General features: G+C 48.5%; 1 protein-coding gene across 2 annotated transcripts in view; it reads right to left on the bottom strand.

The window, feature by feature from the left end:
- The window catches only part of myo5b (myosin VB), a 389,254-nt gene that overhangs the window by 166,287 nt on the left and 209,910 nt on the right, over positions 1-13,057 (bottom strand). For both annotated transcript variants that reach the window (XM_072497425.1, XM_072497424.1), the window contains exons 11-12: positions 12,909-12,990; positions 12,553-12,693 (exon numbers count right to left, since the gene is read on the bottom strand). In XM_072497425.1, coding sequence (XP_072353526.1) covers positions 12,553-12,693; positions 12,909-12,990 — 223 coding nt within the window. The remainder of the gene's footprint in view (positions 1-12,552; positions 12,694-12,908; positions 12,991-13,057) is intronic.

The following is a 13,057-nucleotide window of genomic DNA, read 5'->3' as shown; positions in this document are numbered from 1 at the left end:
GAGTGTCAGGTAATCTCGTTTTAACTAGCCCCCCAGAGTCATGCCAGCTTGTCACCCAACGTGGCATCCAAACACTCATCAATTCCAATCCATCACCACACACTTTCTCCTGGCCCAAATCGCCGGAGAGCTCTTGGCCTCTGTCCCCGAGGAGTAGGAATCCCATCTCCAGACTATTAATGACTATTTGGCCTTAAGTGGCTGCAGCTCTATTTCAGCTACCAAGAGAGAGTAGGCAGCCTGGGGTTGTTTCCTTGGTGCAGAGAAAGCTGGGAGGGGGTTACTTAATTGAGGTGCATAAGATTATGAGGGGCATAGATAGAGTGGGTAGGAAGGAACATTTGCCCTTAATGGAGAGGTCATAGATTTACGGTAATGGGCAGGAAGTTTAGAGGCGATTTGAGGGGAAGCGTTTTCACCCAGAGGGTGTTGGGAATCTGAAACCCACTGCCTGAAAGGATGGTAGCAGTGGAAACCCTCACATTTAAGAAGTATTTAGATGAGCACTTGAAATGCCATAGCATAAAAGGCTATGGGCCAAATGTTGGAAAATGGGATTAGAGGAAATCGTTGCTTGACAGCCGGCACGGACATGATGGGTCGAAGGGCCACTTTCTGTGCTGTTAAAAACTCTTGACTCGGTGGTTCTTCCCCTTGGGTGGCTATCTCGCCATGACCCCTCCCCCCCCACCTCCAAATTATTTTTAGCTGGATGAGGGTGTGGGGACCTTGCTCCAGTATAATTCAGCCGTTTTCATTTTCGTCCCTTGACCCAGTGCAACTCGAAAATTGAGCGTTAGGCAAGCGCCTGCCTTGACCTTAACTGAACCGCACTGTTCTTCTTGGTTTGGCAATTTTAAGTATATAGGTAGTATATAAGTAATGCTAGGACACGGCACTTGCTTTAAACCAAGGGGCAAGGAAAGTCAAGTTTTGAATGCCTACAGAAAGAAAGAAATCCATTTTGCACTCTGGTTGCTGTTTCCTGCAAACTCACACACAAGTGAAGGCCCGTCACCGCACCATATAAAATCACATTTTCCCTGCCATTTAGACAGGCAGTCAGCGATTTTCCAAGGGTGATCTCCTTTCCATGTGGCTGCCTGCCAAAACTGCTGGAAAATGATGTGCAAGACATTACAGAATGTCTCCTGCAACATAAACATGAAATTTAAATACCCCGATCCTGTTTCAGGTGGGAGCTTTGAGAGTATCGACGGGCTTCCCCAGGAAATGCAACACCACTGACGACCCAATGCATCAGGTCTGTAACTCACTATTGTCTACTTACTGCAGAAATTAGTGCACACAGGACATTAGCTGGAGTAGCATTGGCACTGCTGCTGCTTATTTGCAATAGGAACAAAGGGAATAGGAGGAATAGGCCATTCAGCCCCTTGAGCCTGCTCCACTATTCAATTAGATCAGGGCTCATCTTCCACCTCATTGTAATTTTCCCAGTTTATCCCCCTATCCCTTGCTGGCTTATTATAGCTAGAAATCTATTGGTCTCTATCTTGAACACACTCAGAGAAACCCTATCAAGGCTTTCACAACTGAACTTGGTTGTTAATTAGAATAAATAAATTCCCTCGATAAAAAGAGCAAGCATCAGCAGAACAGATTTAAAATCATCCTGTCTTTTTAATTAATAAATAAATGATGCGGGTTCCTCCATGACCGTAGAGGATTTAATTCCAGCCCTTTAAAGATGGTGCCCCTACCTCTGTAGAGCTGGCATTGCCTGAAGTATTAGGCCCTGCCGCACCAGAGTGACAGTGAAGTTGCTGATCATAGATCATAGAATTTACAGTGCAGAAGGAGGCCATCCGACCCATCAAGTCTGCACCAGCCCTTACACAGAGCACCCGACTCAAGCTCATGTCTCCACCCCATCCCCGCAACCCCCACTCAACCTTTTTGGACACCAAGGGCAATTTAGCATGGCCAATAAACCGGAGCACCCGGAGGAAACCCACGCACACACGGGGAGGATGTGCAGACTCTGCACAGACAGTGACCCAAGCCAGAATCGAACCTGGGACCCTGGAGCTGTGAAGCAACTTGTGCTAACAACTATGCTACCGTGCTGCCTTTAATGGCAGCATAAAGGTAAGATAGCAGAATGTATTAATAGGAAAACAAAAGTCAGTGCTCAGTCAGGGGTGAAATCCTACGAAAATCTTAATTACCAGTCCTGAGTCAGTGGGATTTCTCACGGAATCTTAAGCCTCTTACAGAAAGGTTTTTCTCTCCACAAGAATCACACCGCTCCCTGGAGAAATGTAATCACTGCAATCACTGGGAACTCCATCTGAACGTTTCCCCAACACTTGTTTCAGATACATGAGAGGGGATGGTAGCATGAAAACCAGCACTGCGTTTCACAGAGGGAGCCCTGACCAGACCCCTGGATGGTGTGCAGCAGAGGCGGAAGTCCTGTACCCACATTCCGGGAGGCAACGTACCATCAGGGTTTCCACCCCTGCCTGAGAGGCAATAACGGTGTTGGTGAGTGCCATCACTCTCCAAAAGAGGACGAGACAGCAGTTCAGGAAGCAGGTTAATGATCATCTTCGTGCGACAAGGGTTAGTCTGCCACATCCAGTCTCTCACTGCACCCCCTCACCCACCCCTTGCACCTCCAAGGTGATCGCTCAGCAAGCCACCTTGTGGGTTGCCCACAGGTGGCAAGGCCCTCTTCTATCCCCACCCCCACCCACCCCCCATGCTGCCCTCCCCAATCTTAACTCTGGCTCCTCACAGGACTGCTCCCACTCCAGTCCCAAGCATGCCACTTAAGTATCTGAACTGGCAAGACTCCTGCATACACTATCTGTGTCTCCGCAGGAAAAACTTGAGCACATTCGGCCCAAGAGGGCACAGCCATCGGTGTCATGTGGGGGTTCCGGAACCTGGCCCCGCATGAGGAAAGGGCCCTTGAGCTGACCGGGGAGGAGCAGAACTACACCTGTGCTGATGGTGAAGTGCGCGCAGCGAGCAAAAATGAGAACCCAAAGGACAAACAGCATTCCTCAAACCTCACGTGAGTAAACATGTTGCATCATTTATTCACCCCCCGATGTACTAATGCCATCCGCCTTCCCTTGCAAGGCAATCAGACGAGCAGCCCAGACTATCCTCCCGCCCCCTGGAATCACCACGTCCGAGCAGCTGTGAGGGAGATATCTATAACCATTGAAGGGGTGTCGCCCGCACCCTCCACCACCTCGGTCGGATTACCCAGTCAGCTCACCGTGTGCACCTCACAGTTGATAATCCACAGGAGGTGGAGGCAGAGATCCAGCACTCAGAGGAATACTGCTGAGCCCCTGGTTGATGACGTGTCCCTGGGTCTGGTTTTCCCCAGTTGATAGAATTGCAAAGGCAGAGTTGGGAGCATCAGGACGACAGAAGCCTCCTCAGACTGCAAGGCCAACTGGAGGAATCCAATCGCCTTCTGTCTGAGGAGATGGTGACGTCAATGCAACGCAACATGGCGGTGGCATCTGCAGTAGAGACCTTGGCACAGGGCGTGTAGTCTATAGTGGGGGAATGTTCGCTCCATGGCTGAGGGATTCACCTGCATCCTGCAGGCACTGGTGGGAATCCACGAGTATCTGTCGCCAGAGGACAGTGGGGCTTCTGGATCTCACTTCAGCTGCCCTATTTATCCCATGGGGGTCCCCAGGTATCTGATGGGAAGAGGATCGACAGGAGCACAACCGAGGACCCTGCATGCAGGAGATGGGCTGGACACCCCCTCATGAGTGACACTGCTCGAGCCCCACAACCCCTTGCTGCTCAAGAGTTTGCCCAGATCCTCAAAGTCCAGGCCCCTCCAGGGGACTCCTGCCAAAGTGATCTCAGGCAACTGGAAGACAGCAGACCGCCTCACCCTCAAGCTGTGGATCCTGCACAAAAATCCTAGAGGTCATGAGAGGGTGAGGAAAAGTAGGAAACTGGCACCTTGTGGGCATGGGTGAGCATAGGCACTAGTTCATGCAGCTCACCATGTAAATAGGCACTTATAAATAAACATCACTCTGTTCACCACCAGATTCTCCACCCAGTCATTTCATGGTGCTATGCTCCACAAACCCGAGCGCACACTCAATGTTCCATCTCTGTGCAGTGTGAGAGTAGAGTGCTATGTCTCTGCCAGCTCCTACATTGTTGACTCAGTGAAGACGCATTGTCCGCATTGCTGCAGGAAACACTCCACAACCCCCCCCGCCCCCCGCATCAATGCTCAGGCCTTCCATTGCAGCCAGGCTTCTTCAGTGATGAGGATGCCATGGGCTGACAATGTGTAGAGTGGCTGACCCACCCCAGAGGTGAGTTGGAGTAATGCACCAGGACCACTGCCCTCAAAGGGGGCTATAACAGATAAGAGCTCATCCCATGTCTCTGAACCCCATGAGCCCATTCCTTGGCAGCACACATTCAGCTCTCTGTCAGGCAGGACTCAGACATATTACTGAGGAAGAGAGGAGCATCATTCTGTCTTCAATGCAAGGCATCATCATCATTCTCCCTGTCTTCCAATGGCTTTAGCGCCCTGCCCATGGAATCGAGCACCACGATAGAGACCTACCACTGGCATCACAATAATGCTGATATAGCAGTCCCAGCGGTAGGAGATTTCCTCACCCCTAGTCCTGCTCGTCCCCAAACTGAGAGAGTAGGAGGGTGTCCCTAGCCCGACGGCCCAAGCGGGCCCCGAGATCCTTCCTCCTCCTCCACAGGTTTCCACTTGCTGCCCTCCTCATCCAAGGAGGTTTGGCACTCCTCCAGGTCCAGGAGGTCTCTCCTCTGCAGCACCAAGTTGAGGAGAGCGCAGCAGACCATTATTATGTGGGTCACACTCTGAAGGCTATACTGGAGAGCACCCCATAACCAGTCCAGGCACTGGAACCACATTTTAACTGTCCAATTGTCTGCTCGACCAGCATGCGTGTTGCAGCATGAACCTCATTGTAGCGAGTCTCCGGCCAGTGGCCTCCACACTGGTGTCATCAGCCACCTCCCAGAGGAGCCATCACTCCAGATGCTGTTCTCCCTCAAATACATCTTGGTTCTGTGAGCGCTGCAAGATGCAACTATCTTGGACCGTCCCTGGGAAACGGGCACACACCTGCATGATTCTCAGCGTGTGGTCACAGATGATCAGGACGTAGAGGGAGTAGAATCCCTTGCTGTTCATAAATGGTATCGCATGATGTCATGGGGACCGCAAGGTTATGTAGGTGCAGTCTATCAGCCCCTGTACTTGGGACATGCCAGATAAACGAAAGAAGCTCATGGCTCTGGTGTCTTGGTTCTCCTGGTCTCGGTCCAAGTTTGGATACAAGTGGGCCCTCGACTAAAGATCATCTGTCACCTCCCTATTGCACTTGTGTGCGGCTGACTGGGAGATGCCACACAGACCACCGGCGATAGCCTGAAATGAGCCATTTACACAGACATGCAGAGCTGCGATGACTTGAAGAGTATCCCATATGGTGCCAGCTATTGCAGCACACGGTAAAGATGGTCCACCATCCTCCAACGCAGTCTTCTCCGGCACTGTTCCTCCGATATCTGTAGATAGGAAGACCGGTGTCGGAAGGCCCTTGGTTGGTACAGACTCAAACAGGGCTGTTCACGTAGGTTGTGCAGTGCTGGTCCAAGGGAACAGAAGAGCGCCTACGTGACTGCTGAGTCAGTGGACTGGTCCATATTCAAGAACTCAGTGGCCAACCTAATGAGTATGTCACCACCATCACAGACTTCATCAACAAGTGTGTAGAAGACTGCGTGCCAAAGAAGGTAGTACGTACGTTCCCCAACTGGAAACCATGGTTTAATCGGGATATTCACTCCCCACTGGAGGCAGGTCTGAGGCGTTCAAGACAGGCGATGCTGACCTATACAAGAAATCCAGATACGACCTCCGCAAAGCCATCAGCCAAGAGACAATACCAGGCTAAACTAGAGTCACAGACTAACAATACGGACTCTCCTTGGTTGTGGCAAGGTATAAACAACATAACACAAAGCAAAGCTATGTAGAATCTCCAGTAACAACCCACCCCTCACTGATAAACTCAATGCATTCTATGCTAGTTTCGAGCAGGAAACCACCAAACCGTTGTTACTGCCCCAACAGCCTCGGACACACCCATACGTACCGTCACAGCCTCCAACGTCAGATCGGCCTTCATGAAAGTGAACAATCAGAAAGCAATGGATCCTGACAGAGTCCCTGGTCATGAACTCAGATACTGCACGGACCAGCTGGCAGGTGTGTTAGCAGACATTTTCAAACTCCCGACTCCGTTCCCGAGGTTCGCATCTGCTTCAAGAAGATTACCATCATACTGGTGCCAAAGAAGAACTAGGCAACATGCCACAATGACAGTGGCCTTGACATTGATCATTATGAAGTGCTTTGAGAGATTGATCATGAGACACATCAACTAGAGATAGTCTACACGGTTTTGTGAAGGGTAGGTCGTGCCTCACAAACCTTATTGAGTTCTTTGAGAAGGTGACCAAACAGGTGGATGAGGGTAAAGCAGTTGATGTGGTGTATATGGATTTCAGTAAAGCGTTTGATAAGGTTCCCCACGGTAGGCTACTGCAGAAAATACAGAGGCATGGGATTCAGGGTGATTTAGCAGTTTGGATCAGAAATTGGCTAGCTGGAAGAAGGTGGTGGTTGATGGGAAATGTTCAGACTGAAGTCCAGTTACTAGTGGTGTACCACAAGGATCTGTTTTGGGGCCACTGCTGTTTGTCATTTTTATAAATGACCTGGAGGAGGGCGTAGAAGGATGGGTGAGTAAATTTGCAGATGACACTAAAGTCGGTGGAGTTGTGGACAGTGCGGAAGGATGTTACAAGTTACAGAAGGGCATAGATAAGCTGCAGCGCTGGGCTGAGAGGTGGCAAATGGAGTTTAATGCAGAAAAGTGTGAGGTGATTCATTTTGGAAGGAATAACAGGAAGACAGAGTACTGGGCTAATGGTAAGATTCTTGGCAGCGTGGATGAGCAGAGAGATCTCGGTGTCCATGTACATAGATCCCTGAAAGTTGCCATCCAGGTTGAGAGGGTTGTTAAGAAGGCGTCCGGTGTGTTAGCTTTTATTGGTAGAGGGATTGAGTTTCGGAGACATGAGGTCATGTTGCAGCTGTACAAAACTCTGGTGCGGCCGCATTTGGAGTATTGCGTGCACCTCTGGTCGCCGCATTATAGGAAGGATGTGGAAGCATTGGAAAGGGTGCAGAGGAGATTTACCAAAATGTTGCCTGGTATGGAGGGAAGATCTTATGAGGAAAGGCTGAGGGACTTGAGGCTGTTTTCGTTAGAGAGAAGAAGGTTAAGAGATGACTTAATTGAGGCATACAAGATGATCAGAGGATTGGATAGGGTGGACAGTGAGAGTCTTTTTCCTCGGATGGTGATGTCTAGCACGAGGGGACATAGCTTTAAATTGAGGGGAGATAGATATAGGACCGATGTCAGAGGTAGGTTATTTACTCAGAGAGTAGTAAGGGTGTGGAATGCCCTGCCTGCAACAGTAGTGGACTCGCCAACACTAAGGGCATTCAAATGGTCATTGGATAGACATATGGACGATAAGGGAATAGTGTAGATGGGCTTTAGAGTGGTTTCACAGGTCAGCGCAACATCGAGGGCCGAAGGTCCTGTACTGCGCTGTAATGTTCTATGTTCTAACTCCATACTCCCAGAACGCCTTGATCCACTGCAATTCGCATACCGCCACAATCGGTACACAACAGACGCCATCTTCCTGGCCCCACACTCATCACTGGAGCATCCAGACAACAAGGACTCGTACATCAGACTCCTATTCAATGACTACAGCTCTGCCTTCAACACCATAATCCTAGCCAAGCTCATATCAAAACTCCAAAACTAGGACTTGATTCCTCCCTTTGCAACTGGACCCTGGACTTCCTGACCCATAGGATAAAAAACCAACACCTCCTCCATGATAGTTCTCAATACTGGGGTCCCGCAAGGTTGCGTACTTAGCCCCCTACTGTACTCCCTATACACACACACAACGGTGTTGGCAAAATTTGGCTCCAACTCCATCTACAAGTTTGCTGATAACACGACCATAGTGGGTCAGATCGCGAGCAACGATGAGTCAGAGGAAGATAGAGAACCTAGTGGAGTGGTGTAATGACAACAATCTTTCCCTCAACGTCAGCAAATCTAAGGAGCTGGTCATTGACTTCTGGTACATACCCCTGTCTGCATCAATGGTGCCGAGATGAAGATGGTTAACAGTTTCAAATTCCTAGGTGTGCACATCACCAACAATCTGTCTTGGTCCACCCACATTGATGCTACGACCAAGAAAGCTTCAGAGCACTGTACTTCCTCAGGAAACGAAGAAAATTCAGCATGTGCACATTGATTCTTACCAATTTTTACGGATGCACCACAGCCTGGTATGGCAACTGCTTGGCCCAGGACCATAAGAACCTACAGAGTCGTGAACACGGCCCACTCTATCACACAAACCCGCCTCCAATCCATTGACTCTGGCTACACCTCCCACTGCCTTGGGAAAGTGGGCAGCATAATCAAAGACCCTCCCACCCAGGTTATTCTCTCTTCCAACCTCTTCCATTGGGCAGGAGCTAAAAAGTCTGAGAACACGCAATAACAGGTTCAAAAACAGCTTCTTCCCTGCTGTTACCAGTCCTCTTATGGACTGAACTAATCTCTCCACCTCTACACATCTTCTCGACTGAGTAGTACTACAACTCTGTATGCTTCACCTGATGTCTGTGTCTATGTATTTACATTGTGTATTTATCTTATGTTCTTTTTTTTCATGTAATAATAATAATCTTTATTATTGTCACAAGTAGGCTTACATTAACACTGCAATGAAGTTACTGTGAAATTCCCTAGTCGCCACATTCCGGCGCCTGTTCGGGTACACAGAGGGAGAATTCAAAATGTCCGATTCACCTAACAAACACGTCTTTCAGGACTTGTGGGAGGAAACCGGAGTGATGTGTTGGGTGCTCTGGATCCGTGGAACACATACAGGCCACCAACACTTAAAATAATACAACACTATTTTATTAAGCTAGAAACTGTTGAACATACTTTCACTGTGTGTTAACACGATGTTAGATTAAACTAAAGACCTATGCCTGTCCGAACCAGTCTATGCACTCAGCACATGGTGAGGATCTGTGCTGTAAGCTGTAAGCTCTGTCCTTGTCGGAGGCTGCATTCCGAATAAGCGGGAACTCTGATGCCCTCTGTCTTTATAGTGCGTGTGCTCTAACTGGTGATTGGCTGCGGTGTTGTGTGTGTTGATTGGTCTTGTTGTGTGTCCATCAGTGTGTGTGTATCTGCACCATCATATACTGGTGTATATTATGACGGAGGACCTGGAGGAAACCCACAGACACGGGGAGAATGTGCAGACTCTGCACGGACAGTGACCCAAGCCAGGAATCGAACCCAGGTCCCTGGCACTGTGAAGCAACAGCGCTAACCACTGTGCTACCGTGCCACGCCCTGTATGGAATGATTTGTCTCGACTGTGCGCAGAACAATACTTTTCACTGTACTTCGGTACACATGACAATAAATCAAATCCAATCCAATCTCTCTCTGGTGCTATCCCCTGTGCAGCTAAGGGCCCGGGCTCGCCCTCCTCAGCAAGGCGCTGGTCCTGGCCGCAGCACATCTCTGTCTCTGCTCCTGCTCTATGCATAGAACCCATAGATCCATTGAATCTGTGCAGTGCAGAAGGAGACCATTCAGCCCATCGAGTCAGCACGACATTCCAAACGAGCGCTCTACCTAGGCCCACTCCCCCCGACCTATCCCCTCAACCCCGCACATTGGTCATGGCCAATCCACCTAACCTGCACATCTTTGGACTACGGGCGGAATCCAGAGCAGTCATGGAAGCCCACGCGGATACGGGGAGAAAGTGCAAACTCCACACAGTCACCCAAGGCCAGAATTGAACTTGGGTCCTAGTGCTGTGAGGCTGTGACAACCATTGTGTCATCATACCATCCCTATCGCAATGAGTAGAAACGCCAACCCGACAGACTCCATGATTCTCCAGAATCATGCACTGGAAAGAGAAGGAAACCAAAGTGAGCAGTGAGGATTCTGGAGATGGGCCTGCCCTTCAGCCCCCTACTCCTCTGGGGTCTCCACTATGCCTCACACCCATTCAGGAGTACCTCTTCACTAAGCCTCACACCCTCCCCTCTCACATCGGCATATCCTCACTCCTCTCCCTTTTAAGTTCACCAGGATTGCGTGCCTGGACACTGCAGAGTCTCACTGACACATTTAACAAGGCCAATCTGCAACAACACCCCTCCCCCAAATCCTTGCGTGAGGTGACAGAACTATTCAGTGCATGCATGGGACCCGCTTCTGCATTCCCCATTGAGGGGGCACCTCAGAAATATCCCCATTGTGACATGTAACAGGAGGTGAGTGATGATAGACTTCACCATGAAGCCTTGCTTTGAGGACCACATCAGTGTCTCTTGTATGATATAAACTCTTGGTTGAGCATGAGGGTTCAATGCTTGGGACTCATCAGTGGCAGTTCTCGTAAGTTTTGAATATCTTATTGGCACTGTTGAGTTGCCTATGAATGGTCAAATTGAATTTCAATCATTTTAAAATGAGGCACAGCTGATTAAAGCATTGCCTGCAATGAGCATGGCAAGCACACAATCTAGAGAGCACCCTCATTCTCGCATTTCACAGCCCTACACACTTATTCCTGAGAGACAAACTTCCTGAACATTCAATAGAGCTCAACCCCTTGGTCCTCAGAGTGCTGCCCGAGTGTGGGGGTATCTATGCACAGTTCAGTTGTGCTTCCCCAAGTGAGAGCGTCTCCTTTACTCATGAAGCAAGGATGCGAGCCATTTCCGAGGTGGCCACTCTGCCCTTACAGTTTTCCCCCTCAGGGGACCACCCAGTAACTTCACAATCACCACCAGTGCTGACCCTCCGTATTCACCTCCTGCCATCCACCTTCCAGCCCCCACTAAGGATGGGAACTCCCTCAGCAGTGATTTGGCCATAATCCAAGTAAGGAGGACACAGGAAACCAACCTCCAGATGCCTTTAAATCAAGGGGTGCCCCGAAGTGAATGGAAGCCAAGTCCTGCTAGTGATATCTTGCACCCCCCCCCCCCCCCCACCCCCCCCACCCCCCGATTCAGACTATTCCACTGGCACAGGGGTGGAGATTTCAATAGCCAATCGGGCCAGAGTGAATTACGTTTTTCGGTTCTCTCTGGATTTTAAGCCCGCTCCAAGTTTCTCACAGGCGGTGAGAGCGGGCTCAAAATCACTCCCAGGGCCAAGATGGCAGAGGAAGTTTCCTGTCTAAAGTTGTTGAACTCAAATGTTGAGTCCAGAAGGCTGCAATGTGCCTCATGGCAAGATGAGATGTTGTTCCTCCATTTTGTGTTGGGCTTCACTGGTACATTGCAGCAGGCCAAGGACAGACATGTGGGCATCAGGCCAAGATGTTGAGTTTAAATGGCAATTGACAGGAAAGTTGGTGGTCATACATGTGGACTGAGCGAAGATATTCCACAAAGCAGTCACCCAGTCTGTGTTTGGTCTCCCCAATCCTCCTAGCTACATTCTCAAAACATTTAATCAATTTAGTCAGACACAATCTGCGAATAACAAACCCTGGTAACTTTATTTGGTTGCAGTTTATTCGGTCTCTTCGGATTGATTCCGATGCATTATCTACTACCGAGGTTAGACTGACTGGCTTGTAATTTCCTTGCTCCATTTATAAATGAAGGTACAACATTAGCAGTTCTCCAATCCTGTGACACCACACATGCTTTCAGTGAGGATTAGAAAATGATGGTCAGAACATCCAATATTTCTTCCCTGGCTTTATTTAACAGCCTGGGATGATTTCATCCAACCATGGTGGCTTATTCACGTTCAAGGATGTTCATTGCCTTAATATTTCCTTGGATATTCCAATAAGCTGTGTAGGTCACTCCAGGTTTTAAGACTTCAAAAAATATGTAAATTTGCCAAACCATTTTAGCAAAATCCCAAACAGTTACTCGCCTTCTCAATCTCACAATCCAACCTGTCTGCCTCCTCTCCCAGTCTAAAAACGTGTTGGATTTTCCCCTTCACTGAGCAGCAGGGCTATCACGTGTTAAGAAATTGATCAACCTTACTATGAAATTAGAGGACAACTATCATCGGATCATTATTCCTCAATTAAAAGAAAACTAAGTCGGGCAAGAGTTAAAATCTGCAATAATGATTGCTACTCGGCCTTTTGGCTAAGATGAGTGTGATGGCAGGTATAATGCCTGGATCTGGCATGTCCCTCTTGTGGGGACCATGAATTGGATTTAATTTCAATTTGAATTGGTCTTTGGAGCAGGCGAGGAGCTGGATTAGGGGTTTGCCCCTGTCCACACGGAGCTCTGGCTTTGTAACTCTGATAAAGTAATAAAAAATTCTGCAATAACGCATTTACCTTGCATTCTTCATCCAACAAGTCCAAAATGCCCAATTTAGCCTCAATAAGGTCAATGCAAGGTTGATTGTCAGAGAAGTCAATGAGTGTCCATGGTATTTGTTCCTTCATGTATTCCTCCTGTTCCAGTTTGAAGACATGCTGAAAAACATTGAAAGCAATCAACAAACAGTAGTTTTGTTAAAAAGACATCTATTACTGGCAACCTCCATTTTATTCATCCACCATTTAAAGAGTAACATTTGAGTCAAGCCAAATTCAAAGACCAAGTTGACCTGCTGCCTTTAGAATTGAATGTACCAGTAGCAAAAGAAAGGTTTTAGCACATACATGAGTACATAGTTCAGTGGTCTCACCAGGTTAAATTGCTGTTGCAGTTTTTCATTGGCATAGTTGATGCAGAACTGTTCAAAACTGTTGATTTCAAATGTTTCAAACCTGCAATAGATAGGGAAGAAAGACATCATCACTTCTGTGAATCAATCAATTTGGTCTTAGTGGTAAC

Source organism: Scyliorhinus torazame, chromosome 3 (assembly GCF_047496885.1).
Source record: "Scyliorhinus torazame isolate Kashiwa2021f chromosome 3, sScyTor2.1, whole genome shotgun sequence".
In the NCBI taxonomy this organism is placed as follows: Eukaryota; Metazoa; Chordata; class Chondrichthyes; order Carcharhiniformes; family Scyliorhinidae; genus Scyliorhinus; species Scyliorhinus torazame.
Note: the sequence above shows the minus strand (reverse complement) of the source record. Positions and strands in the feature narration are given on the sequence as shown.